Source organism: Pelmatolapia mariae, linkage group LG12 (genome assembly GCF_036321145.2).
Source record: "Pelmatolapia mariae isolate MD_Pm_ZW linkage group LG12, Pm_UMD_F_2, whole genome shotgun sequence".
Lineage (NCBI taxonomy): Eukaryota > Metazoa > Chordata > Actinopteri > Cichliformes > Cichlidae > Pelmatolapia > Pelmatolapia mariae.
In genome coordinates, this window is record NC_086237.1 from 68,881 (window position 1) to 91,606 (window position 22,726).

At 39.9% G+C, this 22,726-nt stretch overlaps 2 protein-coding genes and 1 non-coding gene across 3 annotated transcripts in view; 2 read left to right on the forward strand and 1 right to left on the reverse strand.

Annotated features, from left to right (window-relative positions):
• LOC134638989 (ADAMTS-like protein 2) overlaps window positions 1-7,882 on the forward strand; it is a 33,538-nt gene extending 25,656 nt beyond the window's left edge. The window contains exons 13-19 of the mRNA XM_063489971.1: window positions 998-1,124; window positions 1,223-1,436; window positions 2,331-2,486; window positions 3,499-3,669; window positions 5,646-5,822; window positions 5,939-6,083; window positions 6,303-7,882. Of these exons, the coding sequence (XP_063346041.1) occupies window positions 998-1,124; window positions 1,223-1,436; window positions 2,331-2,486; window positions 3,499-3,669; window positions 5,646-5,822; window positions 5,939-6,083; window positions 6,303-6,430 (1,118 nt within the window). The 3' untranslated portion in view covers window positions 6,431-7,882. The remainder of the gene's footprint in view (window positions 1-997; window positions 1,125-1,222; window positions 1,437-2,330; window positions 2,487-3,498; window positions 3,670-5,645; window positions 5,823-5,938; window positions 6,084-6,302) is intronic.
• trnac-gca (transfer RNA cysteine (anticodon GCA)) lies at window positions 4,409-4,480 on the forward strand. Its single transcript has one exon. It is a non-coding gene; the product is annotated as a tRNA-Cys (tRNA).
• A 3,113-nt stretch (window positions 7,883-10,995) lies between the features above and the next one.
• On the reverse strand, window positions 10,996-22,471 carry LOC134639442 (protein FAM163B-like). The gene is made up of 3 exons (XM_063490624.1): window positions 21,854-22,471; window positions 16,389-16,504; window positions 10,996-15,300 (listed from the first exon to the last, which is right to left on the reverse strand). The coding sequence occupies exons 2-3, from the start codon at window positions 16,479-16,481 to the stop codon at window positions 14,854-14,856; spliced, it is 540 nt and encodes a 179-aa protein (XP_063346694.1). The 5' UTR covers window positions 16,482-16,504; window positions 21,854-22,471; the 3' UTR covers window positions 10,996-14,853.
• Between the last annotated feature and the right edge of the window lie 255 nt (window positions 22,472-22,726).

Genomic DNA, 22,726 nt, shown 5'->3' on the forward strand with positions numbered 1-22,726 from the left:
TCAATGAAAGTGTGATATCTGTTAAGATCCCAGACCTGACAGGTCTCTGTAACACCTTTGACTCTTGAAACCTGACAGAGCTTGTGTGGTGCAGCAACTTTCTGTGCATTTGCAGTGCAGCGAACTGATTGTTCCTCTCCATATAATTTGTAATTTTCCCATTGTCTATGTAAGACATGCAATGCATTCTGGTATTGTATTGTGTTTCCAGCAATTGAGGTGCCTGCCGTCAGCTGCTTAAATTGGAGGTCTAGACTTCTGTATGCAAATCAGGGTGAACACCTCTGATAAAAAAAGTTTAAACTTCTGATTTCTAATGTCTGTCTGATGTCTAAAATGAAGATAGATTTAACAAGTTATTATTAATATAATTTGTGCCAGGGCACAAATTCAAGCTCCACTCCAATTCCTGCAAATTTGGTGATCTCAGTGTCAGCCCACGTGAGCTGATAGCTGTGCTGTCTATGCATCCAGCTTGAACATATACCAGTTTTAGCCAGTCCACAGGAGCTGCACATGTGCAAGATGGTTTGCATTGCAACCCACCTCCTCTCCCGCTCTTACTTTTATGTTTCATGTTTTTTCTCTATTTTTTTAATGAATAGATGTTATGAATGAATAATTGTTTCCAATTCTGGAAAGCAGCACAGCAACTTTACCTGTAAAAACAGTGAACAGGCAAAAGCATCTCAGATAGCATGCAGTATAGAGATTTTTAGCAGACAGCTAACACCTAAGCCATCAGTTTAGGATAAGCTGATCTACTGAGATTCCTGCTGAGCTTGACTTCATCTGAACTAGTGGTCACTTTGATTTCCACTGGACTTTCTTTTCAATATAGGTACAGCTTCAAGACAAAACAGGAATTGCACTAATATACAGAAATCAAATGCACTTAAAAAGAACTTAAAATTTTGATACTCTGTGTGCACTGTGCTTTTTTTTCCTTGTATATAAAATGTGTTGCATAAATCAGTTCACTCTGCCTACAATCCAGGAGTCTCCAGGTCCTTTGTCACATGTGTTCGTTACGATGGCGTGGAAGTACACGATATGTACTGCGATGCTCTGACCAGACCAGAGCCGGTCCATGACTTCTGCATTGGCCGAGAATGTCAGCCCAGGTGCGATCCCCCGGAGGAGCATAAACCTTTTAATAAACAGATCATTACTGTGACTGCTTCTTTTCCTCTGATAATTATGGACAAATGCGGTCTTTCAGGTGGGAGGCGAGCAGTTGGAGCGAGTGCTCCAGGACCTGCGGGGAAGGTTTCCAGTTTCGTCAGGTGCGCTGCTGGAAGATGCTCTCGCCGGGTTTGGACAGCTCGGTCTACAGTGATCTCTGCACCATGGCTGACCTGGAGAGACCCGTGGAGAGAAGAGCCTGCAAGAGCCCCGCGTGCGGCCCACAGTGGGAGGTGGCCGAGTGGACGGAGGTATGATAAACCAGGAATGTGAACTTGTACTAATATACTAAAACAATCTGATTTACTTTTCTGTGTGTTGAGTAGATGTAGCTGAATAAATAGCACTTCAAAGCTGAAGAAAGACATGTACTTTTGAGGTGAACTGTCCCTTTAAAACATACAGAGTATCTTTACTTTGCATATTTTTTTGTTTGTTTGGATTTTTGCATTTGATTTCTGTGCAAACATTCCCCGGCACTCTGCAGGATTTGTTTTTTCTTGCAGTGCAGATGTCTCTGTCTTTCTCTTGTCAAGCTTTGAGTGCTGCAGCTGTGTGCTACAGTCTTGTGGTCAAATTGTGGTCACTGATGGATTCTCCAGAAACACTTAGCAGACACCAAAAACCCTAAATGTGACTCTGTTAGATTGTTAGAGGTTGTATGACACAGAGAGAGAATGACAGAAATGTCGGGTACGCATGCTGATGTTTTTTTTCTTTGTGGATCAATGCAGACATGACCATTTAATTACAGATCAGTTGTTCCCCATGTATCTTTGATGAAGGTCTGCAGTGTTTTTCTAATAGTTTTGTACTTTTTGGGTTATTTCACAGTCATTCATTCATTCTTTTACATTCTAGTTAAACGAACAATAAACTGTGCTGTTAGGAAAACGTAATAAACATGTTTTTGGGGGTGGTTTTGTGCATTTTTGAGGAAAAAGCTTTAAAAGTGATGCCTAGGCCGCCCATACATTTTAAGTATAGTAAAAAGTTCATACTGATTCTGAAATCATTTTTTTCTGTCTTTTCAAGATATTCATTCAAAGCAAAGATAAACAATAAAGAATATAATGTAATTTATGCATTTCTACCAATCAACGTGCTTCATCTTCTTCTTGATAATGACTCTTTCCTTATTGCAGTGTCCTGCTAAATGTGGCCGCAAAGCTCAGGTAACCCGCGATGTGCGCTGCTCTGACGAGACCAGACCATGTGACCCGTTGACCAAACCGCCGAACGTCAAAAACTGCACCGGCCCTCCCTGCGAACGCCACTGGACTGTGTCCGAGTGGGGACCCGTGAGTGTTTTTACTTTACACAAACCTGCATGTCAGTGAACATGAGTGATGAGAAGTTAAAATATTACCATATCTGCATATTTTATCTCTCGTCCCTGCAGGGCTGGAATCTCAGACAGTGAAAAAAAGGAAAGACACTTAATTTATGGTTTAATGTTACAATCCGTGTCTGAGTTAAACGTTCTATTTCTTTTATTTTAAATTATTTTTCCTGCGTCTAACATTCCTCCATCATTTTCAGGGTTGTTGGAAAAACAGCTCGTCTGTCCCAGCTGTCTTTTAAGTGCCACGGTGTGAATTTATTGCTTTTATTGTGTTACGGACACGAGGTGTAGTTGCCGATGTTCCATTCAAAGTGAAAGTCTGGAAAATCGCAGGACTGATTTACAACCGCAGCCTCCGACTTGGAAAAACACAGAAGACTAAAGAGCTGTCACTTTGACACACAAAAATTACAATTCACAACACAAGGCCAAAAAAGTTTATCTTTTTTTCATAAATTTTTCATCAACTGAGAACAGATGTAACCAGATGTAACTTTTCATTTCTGATGTCTTCAGATTTACAAGTTTATTCTGTACAGATGTACTGGAAGGAAATTGGTTTGAAATTACGCCTGTCTCATAAATGTAAATGACGTGGATAAAGCCATGCTGCTACAAAACTAGCTTATTGAGCTACACACTCCTGGTCTAAAAGTTTAATCGCAGCACGACCAACAAATATAGTTTTAATAATAAACTCAGTGTGCGCAGCATAGTGAGGTTTTGCTGTCGTGTTGTTGATGAACTACTTTAACTGCAGTAAATATTAAACTCTGGTGACATGTGTTGTTATTTAACATCTGCCTAAACATGGCCTCACATGCTGATTTTTTATTTTCCATGATGTGAGGTGACCTGAAATGACTTCACGCTGTGTGCGACAAAGCTTGGCTGCAGATAACTGCGATGAGAACTCGATTGCTCTCGCTTGATAGTGACTCATCGGGCGCGACCTTTGTTTGTTGCAGTGCTCGGGGTCGTGCGGCCAGGGGAAGATGGTGCGTCATGTGTACTGTAAGGCTCCGGAGGGTCGCGTGGTTCCCGAGAACCAGTGCTCAGCAGAGAACAAGCCCTTAGCCATTCACCCCTGTGGAGACAGAGACTGCGCTCCGCACTGGCTGAGTCAAGACTGGGAGAGGGTGAGGCCCGGATACACACTGTCTGAATTAAGATGTTACTGCGAGCAGACCTGACACACATTTTAAGTGATTTTTGTAATCACAGAAAAGCATGACACACGTGTTTGGGGGGACATGGAGTTATAACTCAGTGGGAGCCCATTTGATTGCACTTTAAGAGGTCTCTGGTTCAAATCCCAGTGCCTAGAGTAATAGAAGGGGAAAGAAATTTATGCTTTACAAGAGGATTCAAACTAGTTTATGAGTAAAGAGCTTCGTGCAGCTGTTTCCTCTGGATGGATACTGACTAATCCCATGAAAACACTTAGATATAGTTCCTTTATAAACGTAAATGCATTTAATTAAGGCTTTATTCTAATTCGCTCTAGTTTTAAACTTTTGCTAAAGAAATGTTACTACAGTCTAAACCTACCAGTAACAGCCTTGATCTAAGGATCTGGTTTTAACATGTATTAGAGCATACAGTTCAGTGAGCATGCTAGGGTCTGCTGGGGTCTGAGTGACTTGGATATGTGCAGATGTTGGCTTGCCTGCACATTTTTTGTGATAGTTCATATTTGTCCGCTGAGACACTATTCGTCAGTGCACAAGCTATCCATCTGCCCTTCAGGTGGTTTTGAGCAGACTTGAGTGTACTCAGAGAGACTCCTCACCTGTGACGGCTGCATATGTCTGCAACAGATTATAATCCCTGCCTTATGCGTGCTGCATTTGCTTTCTGTCGGAAAATGTGAGACATGGGGGTATAGCTCAGTGGAAGAGCATTTGACTGCACATCGCGAGGTCTCTGGTTCAATTCCGGATGCCCCCGGCGTTATTCCTTTAAAAATATAGGAATGGATATGAACCTGTCACCTCTGCAGTAGCTTAGGGTTTTGGTCTCCCTGCTTGGAAACCTTGTTTACAGGCCGTCTTATATTTCAATACTAACTCATTTGAAAAGCTGCATATGGAACTTTCTCATCATTATCTCTTGTAGAGCAGCCTATAAGGGTTAGGTTTTAGTTTTAGTTTGGATTAGGGTGACCAGGTCTGTCACCTTAATCAGATTCAATCAGACAACCTTAATCAGACACTAAAGATGTCCAAAGACATGCAGTAGTTGCTATAGGTTAGTTGGGAACTCTAAATCGCCCATAGGTGTGAATGTGAGTGCGAATGGTTATCTGTCTCTATGTGTTAGCCCTGCGGCAGACTGGCGACCTGTCCGGGGTGTACCGTGCCTCTCGCCTTAAGGCAGCTGGAATAAGGTCCAACCCCCCCACGACCCTGAAAAAGATAAGTGGAAGAGAATGGATTGATATTTACATTAAGTGTATGTGTGAGTGCAGAAGGGAAGGCAGCCAGACACAGTTATTGGTTTCCTGCCTTTCAGGTGGATGTTACTTTAACATGTATCAGTCACATGTACCAACTCAGTTACAGACCACATTCAGGATATCAACAGACGGTAATCATAAAGAAGACAGCAAATGTTGGGACTTGGGACATTTTCATCCAACACCCTAAACAGTCAATGCTCACCCAAAGACTCTTTAATCGTTGTTCTCTGAAAGACTTTCCTCTCCTGTCACTGAATAGTCAAAGAATTGTTACAAGCATGGGGTTTCTTAAAATAATGCAATCTAACAGCATTTAATATTTCACACAGTGGTAACAGTTCAAACTAAAAGGAGCATGTTTGGAGATAGTGTTATCATTTTCATGAATATGCAGGGAAGATCTGTTAGGTTCTGAATATATTCACAGGGTGAACATTTACTGAGCAAAAATTTCCTCTATAAAACAAAAGGCCCAACTTGCACTGCAACTTTTGCATTTTTCAGACTGTTTATTAACAAAAAAAACCCCAAGACAAATAAACTAAGGATATTATTTTTTATGAAATATTTGCAGAGCTTTATGAAGAAACTCTAAATGCACAAAGTCCCTTTTTAATGTTAACAATGCTACAAAGATTTTACCTTTAACTGCAGTGCAACACAACCTGTGGTCGTGGTGTGAAACGGAGGATCATTCAATGCGTCGGCATCAGCGGAGGAAAGTTCCAGATCTTCGATGAGGAGGCATGTGTGGGGAACGAGAAGCCTGAAGAAGAAAACACCTGCTTCGAGAGGCCATGCTTCAAATGGTACACCACCCCCTGGTCTGAGGTGAGATCCACAGAAAGTCTTCGAGTGTGAAATAAGCTCTCAAAATGAAGATAAATTAGGATAACAGCAAAAAAGACGTGTTTAATGACTGTGTTTCTGGCTTCATGTGCCTTCAGTGCACTAAGACATGTGGCATCGGTGTGAGGATGAGGGACGTGAAGTGTTATCAGGGCAGGGAGCTGGTCCGAGGTTGTGACCCCCTCACCAAACCGGTGGCCAAACAGACCTGCACTCTGCAGCCATGCCCCACTGAGCCTCCAGGTAACAACAAAGAGAATCTGCTACTTTCCATCCTAACCACTGTTCCTAATGACTCTTGCAGGCATTATAAGTGAACTGCCAGCTGCTTTTTTTACTCATGTTTGCCAGTTTTGGCAGAGGCAGTATTGAAGAAAGATAGACAGCTCAGAGTGGAGTATAATCTCCACAGCTGTTTGAAAGTTGCCTCCAGGACTAATTGTGAGTCTGACTGTTTCCCAGATGAGAGCTGTCAGGATCGGCCCTCCACCAACTGCCTGCTAGCTCTTAAGGTCAACCTGTGCAGCCACTGGTACTACAGCAAGGCCTGCTGCCACTCCTGCCGCGCCGTTCGACCTCCAGCCTCCTAGTCGAGGACGCCGCAGCCTCTCTCCACCCCGACTCAACTCCGGCATGAGGAAATACATTCAGCTGTACAGCAGTTACTGTGAATAATGAGGGAAAGCTAAATGTCAGTCTGCCTTTTTTTAAAAACAGGAACTTCCTCAGATAACTTGGATTTAGATGGGTCAGTTTAAATGATCTCAAATGAATTCCTGTCAGTTCCTGTTGATGTTACAACATCAGCTGCAGTGTTCTCACACAAAATTAGACAAAAGAAATGTGCACTTTGGGAGGCACTTTGAAATTAATGAGGACGAGTAAACAAACATCTCTTTTTTCTGCTTCACTGCTACAAAAAGTTTTTAGTTTCTTCTTGTTTTGAGAGGATTTCTGACACAATGCATTATCAAATATTAAATAGTTCCTTTCTGCTCATTTCCAGTCAATATTTGTATTTTTAGATTCTACCAGAGTAGCTTTGCATGAGTAATATTTCAAAATAATCCTCATGTATCTTATAAAGACCCTTGTGGCAGCATCTCAGTAACAGCAGGTATAAACAGCAGGTGAGTGGAGCCTCTGTTCTCACAGCCAGAGCTGTGTACCCTCTAAATTTGCTCCTGAGCTCACTCACTTTTTGACCCAGCCTCTAGTAGTGAACCAAGGAAGCGCCGTTTTTGGCACATTTATCATTTATCAGCCCCTCGGGGAAAATAAAGCAGAGCATGCCTCTCCCTTATTATCATATTTCTTCTTATTTTCTTTATATTTAACCCTGCAGACCCTGTTGTACCAGTTGTTACTGAATATTTATGGGTCCATCATTTCAGTTCCTTTAGAAAATTTGCGCTAAACAACATGCGGAGTCGGAGACACAATGGAGTCAACAGTAAAGCGGTCTCACAAACCTCTATCACCAGTTAGCAGCATGCTCCTGTTATCGCTGCAAGGAAGAGCTCTATTAAATTATTTCTCAACTGAAGATATTGCATGAGTAGAATATTTAAAACAGATACTGTTTATGAAATATTATTTAAATGTGTTTCAGTTTTAGCGTCTGGCATGGCCAAACAGGAAGTAAAAAAAAAAAAATTAAATATATATAAATATAAATATAGCTTATATTTCAATTCCGTCTCCTGCCGTTTGACGCCACACCGGCGTGCCTGCAGGATATGGAAGCATATTTATTAGTGATAGAACATTTTCATTTAGCGTGACGCTCCTGATGCCAGCCTATGGTTATTCATCAGGTCAACTGATACCAGCTCTGGTCTGTGTGCACGACAGAGGAGGAGAGAGTTGATCCGAACACAGACAGAGAGATCCCTGAAACTTGAAGTATGGGTGAAATGTATTCAGAAGACGTGTACGTGTATGTCTAACTAATGTGTACTGTGTTTTTATATTGCCGATACCTCTTTGTACAAAACTAAATATGGAGTTTGTGTACTGTTGATAATAAACTGAAAACCTAATGGTACTGACATGTATTTCAATTAAATAACAGTTCAAACATTTCGCCTCTCTCATGTTTAACTTTTGCATTTTGGATATTTTTCTTTACAGGAATGGATACCACATCTCAGCTTTCATTTGAGTAACAAACTGTAGAAAGAAATCTGTGGGACCATTTTAACACATAGTCACAACAAGACTTGTCTGACTTGAAGATTTCTTATTCTTAAAACACAACTGGGACTGGCTACTTTTAGTTATTGTGCCAGTTCAGAGGATGGTAGTTTGTTGTTAGCCAAATATCTCCAAAGCCTCAGTTAGACTGGGGCAATCGCACATCTTTTCATAAGAAAGGTTAGTCTGTTGGTCCCATAGTGTAGTGCTTTACACATTTACCTAACAAGTGCCTGTTAAAACTCAGGAGGAGACCCAAACTCCTATTCACTAGCTGGGCCCACGTCTTCATTTTAGGTTTGACAGTGTTTTAGTAGGTAAAAGTGAACGCTCTGACATGAATTGAGCTGCGGTTTGGGGAAGGCCTCGAAGGGGACTGGCGATGGCTCCTGGGCCTGGCAGATCCCCATGTAATAAATAGAAAGGAAGAAGTTAAAGAATTGAGAACAAGGAGGCAGGGACGGTGGGGAACGTAAATGAGAATGAACAGCTTGCAGAACTGGGGGAACCTATATTGATGACAACCAGAAGGAGCGTGTTTGGAGGCGTGGTCCCTCTCCTGAAATTCCGATACATAATCTCCAATAAAATTGTGTCACGAAGGGCAACTGCCACAAAGAATAGTCTGCAAATCATCTTTTGTGAATACAGGAGCAGCCAAAATAATCTTCTTCATCTTCGGAAGAGTTAATATCTTTAGATGGCTATAATAGAAGACTTGAAACTGAAAACAAGGCTTTACTGGGCTTGTTTGCATTGCTATATCATAGCAAGATGTGAACTGTGAATGAATGAACTGCACTGTGGCACATGTCTCCTTGCCCTTGACTCCCACCTGTTTTTACTTGTTTACTTTATATCATGTTTGCATGCAGATTAAGCCTGCATTTAAATTCTATTTATTTAGTTATTTCTCTCAGATCGTTAAACACCACCACGACAGCTGTGCCTCACACATATATATCTAAACTCTCATTTAATGTAATAAGAATTATAATCAATCAGATTATCCTGTGTCTTAATGATGTGATACTGATAAATCTGTGAACTTATACATTAAAATTCAACTATTATGGCACGGTTCTGGGTCATTTGACCCAGGGTTTTGAGTTTTCTTATACTTTGATATTCATTGTTTATGTTTAAGTCTCATTTAGTTATCTAAGCTCGTTTCTATTTTGCCTAGGTTGCCCTGTTATGGCTCATTATGTTCATTTCGGTCAGCTGATTTTCCAGGTGTTTCCACTTCCCCTGATCACCTCCTGTGTGTATTTAAGTCCTGTGTCTTCTTTTTTTTGAGTGTTGTTCCAGACCATACTCCATACCAGTTGGTGGCGGTAATGCACCTTTCAGTTGTTTGCCAACCGCCAATACAAATGTAAGAAGAAGAAGTCCTGTGTCTTCCTTTGTCCAGTGTCAGGTTGTGTGTTGCATTCGCATCATGTTTCCATGCCGCCATGTTTCCAGGTTTTTCCATGTTCAGGTTTTTCTTCTTTGTCTATTGTATTTAGCATTTAGTTCTTCCCAATTTCGTTCTGGTTAGTTTTTCCTCAGTGTGCGTCTGCCTTTTGTTTTGTACCTTTATCCAGCCACAAATAAACAGCTCGCCTTTTGTTAAATTATAGTTTTGTTTCTGCATTTGGATCCGCTATTCTCCCGCAGATTGTAACATATTATAATTAGCTCCTTTTTCATAGGATCAGTTGCTCTCCTGCCAATTTTTGATTGGTCAAATCCTCTTAACACCGCCCCTTTCACGTGAACTCGCTCATCTTATTAAGATGATATCCACCTTCTCATGACTGCTTAGCCTGATTGTTAGGTTAAGTGAAGCCAGATATCCTGGGTATGTGAATTTGCTTCGTAGTACAGGGACCAGGTCTATAGGCCACTCCACTGTAGCAGTTGAGGGTTATATCTTTTCCTTTAATTTTTCAAATCTCAAATACTTATGGATTTGACAGCAGGTGTCAAAGATATGTGTCAGGGATGTGCAGTATAGACGACCCAAATGCAGTATGCTGTCAAAATTAAAAACAAAGGCCATGATCTTTGGTCTACTTAGCAAAATGCTAAAGACCGAAGCCATAAACTAAAGTTCAGCTATACGAAGGAGCAAATTAGAGAAAACCACATGCAGTAAGCAAAAATGAGCCATCTATCAGATGCCTTGACAAAGGAAAAGGGAAAATAGGGCTACATTTACACTGAGAGCTGATTGGGACGTGACAGAAGAACAAAGAGACGAAGATGAGAAGAAATGCACACAGGTGAAGACAATCAGGGCAGAATGTAAAATTAATGTAAGACATGAAAGAAAACTAACCTTAAAAAAATAAAACAGGAAGTAAAAAGTAAGGAAGTAAACAACTAAGCCTGAGCATGAAGATGAGACAAAGAGAGGCATAAACAGGGAGACTGTCATAATAACAAAATCAACACAGAGACCACAGAAATAAGATAATATCACACAACCCAAACATATTGTAAAAAAAAATAATAATAACAACAAAGGCAAACAGGAACCACAAACTTAACAACTTCAAGAATAAGAAATGCAAACACTAAAACAGCACAGAAATCTGGGACCAAGGGCTCAAAGCAAACTGCAATTTAAATGACATGAAAGTGTAAGAGTTTCATTTGTAGCAGACGGAGCGGCATATTCTAATTTAGTCTAGTTCAGAGTCCTAAAACTGAGTCTATGGTCTGTAATTTAGCTGGGCTAATATACTGTAACTACAATATGTGAGTAAGTGTAGTTATTTTTTTTCATACAGAGTAACGTAAAGTGTGAAAGTGGTGCTGAGGACGTTGTGTTTATTCTTCTCCAAGACCCCCCTCTCCTCTCTGAAGCTGTTTTGGATGTAGACAAGTCAATGAAATAATGCACATTTTGCTTTGGTCCTTTTCTTCTGGAGGGAATTACACAGACACCCCAAAGTTTTGCATCATTTTATTAACACAGTAAATGAACTTGACACACAGAGCGGCTACAGTAAACAAAGGTTTGACTGCAGATGTGGCTGACGCCTCCTGCTGGCCAGTTTGACAGACCCAAACGTCTCATCTGCTGCACTGACAGGATAATTGAAACACATCAACTACTGAAGCAGACAAAAAACCAAAGCAACAGTTTCAATCTTTTCTATAATAATAATAATAATAATAATAATAATAATAATAATAAAAACTCTGCAGTCATCACAGTGAGCAACCTGCAGCTGTATCTCGAAAAACACCTTAAGTGGCACAAATATGTTCTCTTACCCTGAATAGTGTCATTCCTCAATAAATAGAAGCAATCCATGACCCAAACTCACACAGAACAGAAGGAGCTGTGAGGACAGTGCTTTACTTAGGACGACCAAATCCAAATATAACTTGTCTTGACATCTTCTCTAAGCATGTTCAGCTTTCTGGAGGCTGCATGGAGAAATCATGAGATGACCATATGATACATAATATATGTAACATGTTTTTTTCTGTGGACATTGAACTTAGAGACAATAATCCATGTATGAGGTAATGAAAGATGTGTAGATGCTGCACATCTATGTTCATTTATTTTTTGATGCTGTGAACTGAAGGACTAGAAGCACCTCACACAAACAAAGTGAAATAGAGAGCAGAGGAGAGAAACAAACCAAATGCACTGACTAAAGATGGTGGGTTCAGCACCAGCTGGTACAGACCACACTATGATGAGGAGACAGGACTTGGATGATGTGCCTCTCTGTTTCTGTCTTTATGGCTGTGATTCTACCATCCATCCGGCTTGAAGCTTGTTAAAAAAGTGAAGAATCATTTGCTAATGTTTAACAAAAACTGAACAGAATTACTGTGCAGTCAGTTTAGCTGTGTCAGTGTACAAACAGCCAGTTTTAAGTTTTTTTTTATTGCAGTAACACTGCACTAAACTAAGTAAACCTGCATATTTCTTAATGGCCATCATGTAGCAACTGCTCTGGTTGTGAAGGATAGTGCTTTCTTGAATTGATAGCTTCTATTACTAGTTTTAAGCCTTTATTTATTTGATATAATATGAGGTTTATTTTAAATCATGGTCTCATTTAGAGTGAATCGCGAAGCAGTGTATGATTGAGGGCATGGCTGGTAAGTTCCGGTTGTATAACTGTGTGGTCTGCTCTTGCTCTTGGTTAGATTTACCTTCTTGCTCAAAAAAGATGGCCAAAAAATATCAGACTCCAGGAATCCAGTGGGAGATATACATATATGCATATACAGTCTCATAAGTTTTCATCATATAGTAAAAGTCTTCTGCTGAAAGATTTCCAAATATGTTTCAGATCACAGCACTGCAGGTTGTGCACGGTTTGACAGACAGGCAAATACACCCAGTCTCTCTGTGAGCCTATGAGAACAAACCTTTTGGATTAGCAGCGTACTATTTTATCATACATGCTACTAGAGTGAAAGTTTGCTCCAAACAAAGATTCTGATCCGATAAATGTGTCAGCATCTGTGTTGTTTTGTGAAAGAAGAAGAAATGAGTCCAGGAGCTGTAGAATTGTTTCTCTCTATGGATGTAAAATTTGTAAAATATCATTTGGATCTACTGCTCTGTCATCAAGAATATTTGACATATATCTGTATCTTTTCCCCTTAAATACTGTATATACAATTCATTCCTCCTCTTTTAGGTATTAAATACTTAATATCTAAGTTGGAGAACAGCATTTATCTACAGCATGATGTCTTAACAGGATGTAAATGCTGTCCCTCCTAATTCACAGTCACTGGATCACTGAATGCTCCAGAAAAGCCCTTTAAAATAATGTTAGTTTTCTCTGTTAGTACTGAAACAGTCACATACTGACATATCACAGCCTGGCTCTCCAGCCTCTGACGTCAGAAGGCAAACAAAAAAACCAACAACCCCGTGTTGACCCTGTGTGACAGCTACACCAATGAACACAAATATGAATCAACCAGAATCTGTATGAGAAATTATTTGAGCTTTTATGCATTTTTATGTATCCATTTTCTTCTTCTTCTTTCAGCTGCTCCCTTTAGGAGTCACCACAGCAGCTCATCTGCCTCTATCATCACCATATCCCAGCATCCTCTTCTGTCACACCCACCCTCTGCATGTCCTCCTTCACTACATCCAGGAATTTTCTGTGGTCATCCTCTTCTCCTCCTCTGCACATTCTGTTTTTTGTAATTCAGTCTCTTTATACAAGGTGTGATCAATCTAGCCAGTCTCCCATTCAAAATCATCTTCTCAGGCACGTCCGAATAGCTGCGATATTTAGACCATGTCACGGAAGTCTCATTTTGGGTATTTACACTGTGACCTTAAACTTTGGCAGAGGTCAAACATCTTTTGTTTAAAACCGACCCAAATTTCACAAGAAGGCGATCAGCACTTGGTGATGACCAAGAAGCTGCTCAAAGGCAGAATTGCTCAGTTTATTAATCATGAATTCATTAATTCAATGTGGACTTCTACTGTAAAGTCCCGAGGAGTCTGAGGGAGACCAGTGAGAGGAAATGATGCCATCCATGCTGTGGTCCTATGTGCCGTGACGTGTCCGCTCAGAGTGCATTGAAAACTCCACAACAACACAATCACTCACCCAATTTGCCTCACTGGGATTTTTACCACCAAAATTAAAATGAACTCTTAAGATCAATGTTTTCACACAATGGAGGAGATCCAGCATACACTGCATAGGAACAAAAACAAGGGGGAAGAACAAAACTTCTAAAAAAAACAATAATAGAAGCCAGGATGAAATCAGTCCATAGGTGCACAAGGAGATGCACTTGAATATGAGCCCAAATTAAAACTGGGTGGACTTTTTGATTTTTATGAAACTCTACTCGGAACGTTCTGATTACAACTTGTAAAAGCGTGTCATTTGTTTGTGATTGTCAGTGCTTTAGGACAATCTCAACTCTGTGTGAAGCATATATATTTGCCAAAAATGATTTTGGCATGAATCTATGTAATTGCTGTGTGAAAACTTTGCTGTTCGTTTTGGGCTCAACACCCCATCACTCTTTCAAAGGAAGAGACCGTGTCTGTGCAGTTATGAGCTTTTACCTGAAGTTAAACTGAGTGTTTGTGTAAGAGCTGAAAAACAGCTTACATACTAATAAATACTCTCTATTGAAAAGATTATTTCCTCAGTCGCTGGATTTAATAGAACATTAGCTGGGGACTATTTTCAGTGACAGATTAATCTACATTTGGTGCTTCAGTGGTTTTTGTGACAGCAGGATGGTGTGTGCGGGGCTAGGCCTATCTAAGCTACAATGTTTGCATTCCTGCTAATGAAAGAACAAGTCACCGAGGTCAACAGTGAGATATTTAACTATTTTAGGAACAACAGTGGAGCTCTGTTGGACAGAGAGAGAGCAGGCTTTGATACACTCACACATAATACTTGCTGGTTTTGGTCTGACATTAGCTTTAATATCCACACAACCAGACTTACTTATCTTACCTCCTCTGTTTGCACTGCTGTGGTGCATTTAAACAAATGAAATCTGTGTTGAAGTTACTGAAGAAAACTCACATTATAAATATTTTTTTTGTCGATTCTTGTTCATGCTTTGACGGCAGATATGTTGAGTAGCTACTTACCTAGCTATTCAGCAAATAAAAGGCGCAGTTTTTGAAATTAGTCCCTTCGTGTGTTTCAGTGATGCATTCACCTTTTTGCTTTAGCGTTGCAGACTTCCATCATTGCTGCCCTGAAGTTTGGTCTAAAAGCCATTCACTGACAGCATAGTGCTGAAATAACTGAATGTGTATTGAATCGTTTAAATCAGCGGTGCTGTTTTGCTAAACGTCGGTGCTGACACTGTGGGTGACTACTTCCTTCATGGTGACCTGGCGGATGAGGTTCAGCTTCTGGTAAAAGCTGGCCAAGTCCATGGGCAACTCCATGTCCTGCTGCTGCACAGTCCTGTAGCTGATCCTGCGACCGCCATTGCACAGCCTCTCTGGGTGCTGCAAGTAGAAGGGCAGTGAGCAGCGGGCACAGGAAGGGCAGAAGGCGTGCGAGCGATAGCACCTGCGTGGCGGCGGAGGCGGAGGTGAGTAGCTGACGGGGCCATTGGCTTCAGTGAGGAAAGTGGGAGGGTACGTCTCGGGCTCGTCGCTGTATTGCTCTGGCGTTGGAGGTGTAGGAGGAGCCGACAGAGCCAGGGGGCGAGACGGCGACATGGTGGCGAGCTCAGGTTCCTCCTCTTCCCCCTTCTCAGACTCCTCCCTCTTACAGCAGTAATACTGGAGCAGGTGAGAGTCAAACATTTAAAAAGACAAACAGTAAACCAAAGGAGAAAAGAATGATTGATTGATTGATTGATTGATTGATTGATATTGATTGATATACCTTTATTAATCCCACAAGATGAAATTTCATGTTAAGGCTGCCGACCTATTGCACGCAATGGCGGCGCCATCTTACCCTCCGACCATACATACATACTTTCCGTGTTTGACCATACTACTCTTTCAAATCAAATGTTTCAACCAATCGGATCCGTGTTAACTACGAGTATGAACCACAGTAAATATAGGGCGTGAAAAAACAAGCTGGTTTGTGTAACTTTGAAAGATAGCAAGTGAGTGTAGTGAGCTAGTTGGCATGTTTTTGTCTGATTTTTGGCATTTTCATAAAAGCAATGAACCGTCTATCTATGACCACCTACTGGTAACATGGAAGAAATCAGGTGTAAACAGAATCACAAAGATGAAGAACAAACTGCCACCTTAGGAGCTTTCAAAGCTAGGAAGTAGCTAGCATATACTTGGTGTCTCTGCGAGAGCGTGTGCATGAAACGCACTTGCAGACCATCACTTTCAAATGATATTTGGCAGGTGATCACAAAAAGCACCCATCACTCCTAAAACTACAGTTGCAACCTTACATGCTAACTGCTAGGACTCACTCAGGAAGAAAACATGTGGATGTGAGTTTCTGAAAGTCTCAGAAAAAAGTCCCATTTGGTTTTAAAGGTTTTACAGTTGAGGATTATTTCAACATGAGTTATTTGTTATTAGTATGCTCTGTCTCGGCAGGTTGTGTTGCACTATTTGGATGTCAGCTGTAGATTTCTAAAAAAAAAGCAAGATTGTTACACAAATCCAAGTCTGGCTAAAAGTAAACACAGAAATGTTCCACTTGGACTGCTTTGATAATTAGGAAAACTGTCTGGGGCAGCAAATTACTGCCAGCTTTTTGCACTGCACACATCCGTTTGTTTACATGTGTGAACATTCGTCAAGTTTCTTGTTTTCATGAATACGGTGCTGAGGTGCATTTTGCATTCTGTTAAACTTTAGATGTATAATGAACAGTGAGACAATCATACCTGCAACCTACATAAACACAGCACCGCGACGATCGTCAGTAAGATGACTGTAGCCAAAATTCCTCCTGCGATGACCACTGTCCCGGCTGACATTCGAAATCCTCTCCATCAACACCCTGCAATCAAAGCAATGAGTCAGAGTTTATTTTTTGGTTAGAGTAGTTTAAAGGACTTCACACATGACTGAGAAACCAGTAAAATGGTCAAACACGGAAGCAACGTATGTATGACTGCTTTAAAGGAAACTCAGTCAAAATCCAGATGGAGAGAAGGTCTTAAGTTTAAAATCATTTTAAACTTTTCTAAGAAGAGAAGGGAAAAGGGAGAAGGAGACCACAGAGGGAATATTAGCAGCGTTTTCCTGACTCACACTGGGATTTGGCTGGTGACTGACCTACGTAAGGACAATTAGTCAGCATGAAAGCAATGAGTCTGCAATGAGTCTTTGTTATGTTATTTGACAGAAATCTGTGGATTTTTTCAGTTCTCTGTAAACAGGAATGTTTGTTATGGTCGAGTAACTGAAACCCTCATTAAAATAACTCATTTAAAAACCTAAACTTATTACAACGCTGGCAGTTTCCCTTGGGCTTTGCCCAAAAGCTCTTTTGGGAGAAAGTGAGGGTTTCTATGCAGGAAACGCTTATTAGAGAAGAGATTGGGTTGGAAATGGAGCAAGAGAAGGAAGAAGAGAGAGAGGCACAGGTCAGCCAGGAGGTGCAAAAGAACAGATGGAAAGAAAATAATGAGAGGAGGGGAAAGAAGCAGGGTGAAGGATACACAAAGATGAAGAAGGTCAGAGAAAAAGAAGGTAATGAGGAAAATCATGTTATGGGGGAGAGAACATAGTGACGGGGAAGGAAAATTAAAAGAGATGATGATGATATATAAGGAGAAAAGGAGTGCAGATGGTGGGTGGGGAGGCTGTAGGAAAGATAATGATGTTGCTGCTACATTTTTACAACTATACTTTAGAGCTTCATGGCAGAGCCATAAAGTGTTTGAACTCTTGCCAGCAGCCATTACAGAAAATACTGCTTATTGATTCTTATACTTCATTTTTGTCAGTAATCTAATTGGTCAGAAAATGTAGTCACAGTAAGCCAAGTGCAAAGCCGGCCAACAATCGAGAGGTCCAAGGAAGAAAATGCATTTCCCACTTGATCCAGACTTTAAGGAGAGCTCAGTTTAACATGGCAAACCATAATCAAGCATCCTCGAGACATTTTAATCTGGATTTTCCACTGAAACAGCTCTTCTCAGAGTTTTCACATTGGCATTGCGAAATCACGTAAGAAATATTGTCAAGTTGAGTTCCACTGTGTCACGCTCTGAAATGGACATTTAGTCATACCTTTCATCGTGTCTGGATTATTAAAGAACAATAATCAGGAGGTGTACAAATGTATAGTTTCTAACAGAAATTGTATAATTTCTTTGTGTTCAAGTCAACTGGGCTTCTCAGACACTTTGTGAAGGTTAAAAAAAATCTAAACAAGCCTCACTTGTCAGTATTTTACAGGCTAACTGTCCATTAAACATTTGGCGCCTGTTACTTGAAGGAATTCAGCTAAATGCACTTAAAACAACCTGAGAATTAAACAATAAAGCAGCCATTGGCCCAAAAACATGCACTAAACTGTTTTCAGATTAGAAATTGGAAAAACGTTATACCTAATCTAGTTTGTCTCCTTCAAACTATATAAGAGAAAAACAGAAACATTATATCATTACATTGTATCATTTGCTTTTCATTCATATTTAATTAATAGATATGGTCCCAAAGCAGAATTACATGTGTATTAGTGAATTGAAAGAAAAATTAAAAAAGAAAAATTGAGTCACTAGCAAATGTTCGTCAACCATTTAATGCGTCAACAGAAGGAAATCTGACAAGTTCCCCTTGCAGGCAACTGAATGACTGCAGTCAGTCACTTCAATGTTGCATCATTACTTTGGGTTTTCTTGATGATTTACAAAATAAATCATGACAGACACTAAAATGCCAGCAGGCAGATGCAGACAGTAACATGAAAGGAGATGTGACTAACATAAAGCTAAAATCTTAATACAATATACAAAAATTCTCTGAAACTGCCAAAAGCTTCATCAGGGAGAAAAACCTTCCTCATTGGTGGATCCTGAATATGAGTCTTTAATCATCTTCCATTGCTCAGCAGTTTGAGTTTGTTTTTTGTAGCAAGTACTTTGAGTACTCAACAAAGTAGAAATTATGCTAGTCTAGTACTGATATGTTTACCATAAGTGTTAGGTGACAGATTAATAAAGTGCTAGACTTTAACACATCAAAACTGGTGAACATGCTGTTTGTGCCTCACAAAAAGCCTTATAATTGTCAGGCAACTGGATTAAAAGTACAATTATTTTTTACCACAGGTAAAAGCTAGCATACAGCTTACATACGCAGGACTCTCGAACTCCAGTCCTCAGGGGCCAGTGTCCTGAGACTGTTGCAACACACCTGAATACAATTAGTAGGTCATTAGCAAGACTCTATAGAACTTGACTGCATGCTGAAGTGCCAACCCCTAACCCTACTCAAGTAAATTTCAGTAAATGTAAGTGTTTGGAAAAATGTACATCTAAAAGTACTTTTAGTGCACCATGTTCATTCACTCATAAGCTGCTGTAACATGAATCAAATGGCTGAATGCCACCTGAATATGCAGTCAAGCTCTATAGAGTCTTGCTAATGACCTACTAATTGTATTCAGGTGTGTTGCAGCAGGGACACGTGGAAAAGTTTCAGGACTCCGGCCCTCGAGGACTGGAGTTTGAGACCCCTAACCTACAGCAACCTGTGTGGGCTTCCACTATCAATCAAGGCAGCTGTACCCTTAACTTTAAGACTCACTAGTATCCAAATTGAGCATACAGTTGTTATGAATAGGATAATTATCCATAAACTCCAAATCTGTGTTTTGTACCAGGCTGAAAACATATTTCTGCTTTGAAGTTTGTCATTTTCTTTGGGAGTCTACAGGGATTGTGCCATATTTAAAGCCAACCTGATGCAGGTTTTTGAAGAACCACAGGTTTTCACTTCATCACCAGAGAGTGGAGGTAATCCACCTAGAAGCTACCAGATGTCATAAATGTTCTGCGGAGCTGTAAGATTACATGTTACTGGAAAAACAGGAGAAACATACAAATACAACTACAGTAACCAAAATGTACTTTCTAGAATTAAAAATAAATAAATGCAAGGTTGAGTGCAAACTTTTGTTCAGAAAACTAGGATGTGGCAAGTCTGCTCTATGGATGCACAATCTTTTTAGAGCACTTTTTGGTATGAAAATAATTTAAGGAGCTAAAAGTTGAGCAGTTCCCAGTAAATAATAAATATTATTATATACTGAATATATAATAATATAATATTCATTATGTTACATGCACGTTTCTTCTGATAAAGGCCTGTCACAGCTACTTGTTCAACCAAAATTAAAAACCCTATGGATCATAATTTATGGCAACCAAACACTAATGCATGAATTAAACTCTCCAAGTCTGATGAGTCTTTGTAAGAGGTGTAAACTCTCTGTTACTTGCACATCACAGAAAAGCACTACCATAGGTCTACTTGATATGCATTTTGTCATCGTAATCCATCTGAACTCTCAGCATCATTTTCATATGATCTGTAATCTGTAAAGGCTCCAGGCTGAAGATGACAGTATGTCAGCGTGCTGTGATACGATCAAAGTCGGACACGTTTGAACTTGAAGCCACTCAGAAATTTTATACAACACACTCTGAGCTGATGAGCTCCCTCATCAGCAGGCTGAGGATCAACTCATCACTGGCTATTGCGTTGGGTTTCCATAGTGACAGTACCCTGTCACCCCTGAGGGCTGGAGAGTCATTTACACCCACACAGCCAGTCAGCATTATACACAAATGACCAAACACAACACACAATCGCACACACACACTCAAAGGTCAACAGCCATCAGTCCACCCTTCAGTGCTTACTGAGCGCTTCACTCCAACTAAGCACAACATATCTTCTTCATTAGACTTAAAAATTGAAGAAGTGAAATTTTCTTAAAACAAGAAAAATATAAATATTTCAACCTATTTTTGTGCACATGTTCTAGAAAAGCACAATAACATCCTAAAACCTTTGTCCTGCACTTTTTAAATTTAGAAAATTCTTTACACGAATTTATTTGTAATGGAAAGGCTGATATTTTATCACCAAACTGATGTTATTGCATTTCTCTTCATTGGTGATGGAGGTTTACATTGTGAAGCAGGTAAAGGAAAAACTGAAAGTTTTACTCGTATGTCAAAAATACTTTACAACAGATTCTTTTAGATGTTTCTTAATCTCGACAGAACCAATTAAAAAACAAAAAGGAAAAGTTAAACTTACGATAATAACAATTATCGTCAGTTTATCCAACATCTGTGGCTTCTTCGAGAGAGCCGTAATTTGTTGAGTAACTGGTTTGTGTTAAAGAGGGCAGGAAGGTGGAAAGGTGCTGAAAAATGCACTAATGCAGTGCTAGTTATGTTATAAAAAGACCGTTCTATTAAACCTGGTTTTCTCCTTCAACCCTTTCAGTTAGTTTCCACTCAAATTCTATCACAGTGTGTGATCCAAATGCACAAACATAATATAGAGTCTGAGCCAGAAAATTATGAAAATATAATCAGTTCTTGATTTTTTAACCATTTGATTAGATTACATTCAGATGATTAAAACGTTTTTATTAAAAAACCAAGGAAATGTTTAGAGTTTCTTATTTGAAAAAAAAAAAGTAAATTTGTGGTTACATTTGTGACTTCAACTAGGAAAACAATTCAGAGGCAAAATGTATGAATCTGATTTCTCATCTTTTCATACAAAAGAACTGAGTAGGATCATGAATCTGACATGTTTTATAAAACATAAGTACATCTAATGACTGACTTTCTGTTTGTAGAATGTGAAGTGAATGTGGAGATAATCCAGTAAATACAGTGAAGTTAATGATCTAATTATTACCCAGCATTATAATAATTATTATTGTAGGGTCTACCTTACCATATAAAGCGCCTTTAGGGGACCGTTGTTGTGATTTGGTGCTGTATAAATAGTACTGAATTGTATTGAATTGAATTGAATTGAATTGAATTGAATCATTTTTCGTACGGGCTGCTGTTCAACGCAGATCAGGTTCTCTTCATTAAACACTCTTTCTTTCATTCCGTCCATTCATCATCTGAGCTGCGTTTGCAGATTCTTATGTTCTAAATAAAAATACAACGTTATCCAAAAATTTGGAGGAAAAAAACTAATTTGAACAAGAACCTACAATTGATTTAAAATGACTTTTTCATGTCCCCATTGTGGGAAGCGTTTTTGGAGACCTGATCAAAGGAAGGAAATGCGTGGCCAGATGATGTTTGATTTATTAACGCGCATGACAGGCGATGTGTGCATTAAGTGGTAATCTTACCCATCACATTAGTATTTGGATGGTCTCATGGCGTTAACCACGGCACCTCCGCTTCAGAATGTCCCGTTTTGTGACCAGAGGTGACGGGAAAGCAAAGTCGCGTTTAAGCTGGATGTTACCCAATCTTTAACTCTGTGAGTTTATCTTTATTTACATCCACGCGCTGGTGTGAGCCATGACAACCAGGAGTAGAGATCTGTGTTTCAGTTAGAGAAAGACAAATATCAAATATCTTCTGTAATTTCACAGCCTGTGTTTCACTCCACAGCTGGAGAGGTTTGAGATGCATATGCGTAAAAACGCAATTCTGAAAAACAATACAGCTCTTTTTCATCGAGGAGCTGTCTTCTCACACTTTCTTCTTTTACTTTTTCAGTGTTGCAAGTTGGAGGTACAAAAGCGCTCATGAGCTCAAAAATCCCGAAATCTGATTGGAAATATTCCCAGTGCGAGTTTCAGGTCCCCAGATTTTCTCTTGGCTTTGGTCCCAACAAAATCTTCAAAAGCGGCTGATCCCAAGGACGAGAGAGGAGGAGAAAGGGTCGGGTCCGCTTCTAAGTAACTGAAGGTGTATGCTGTGCACACTGGATCCGGTCTCATCCTGTCTGTGTAGCAGCACACATTCCCGATGCTGACCCGAGAGAGGACGCGACGTGCGTCACAGCAGCGCGCTGCAGAAACAGGTAAATCCAGGTAGATTCAGGGGGGGAAATAGAAAGAATTGTAATAGTCTACTTTCCCTCTTCTTAGAATACGTTGAAAATTTTCCAGTACTATATAAATATTCGACACTAAATGACCTAAATGAAAAAAACAGTTCTTCTAAACTCACTAATTTTCTTAACATATATAAAATTGTGTGCGATGCACAAT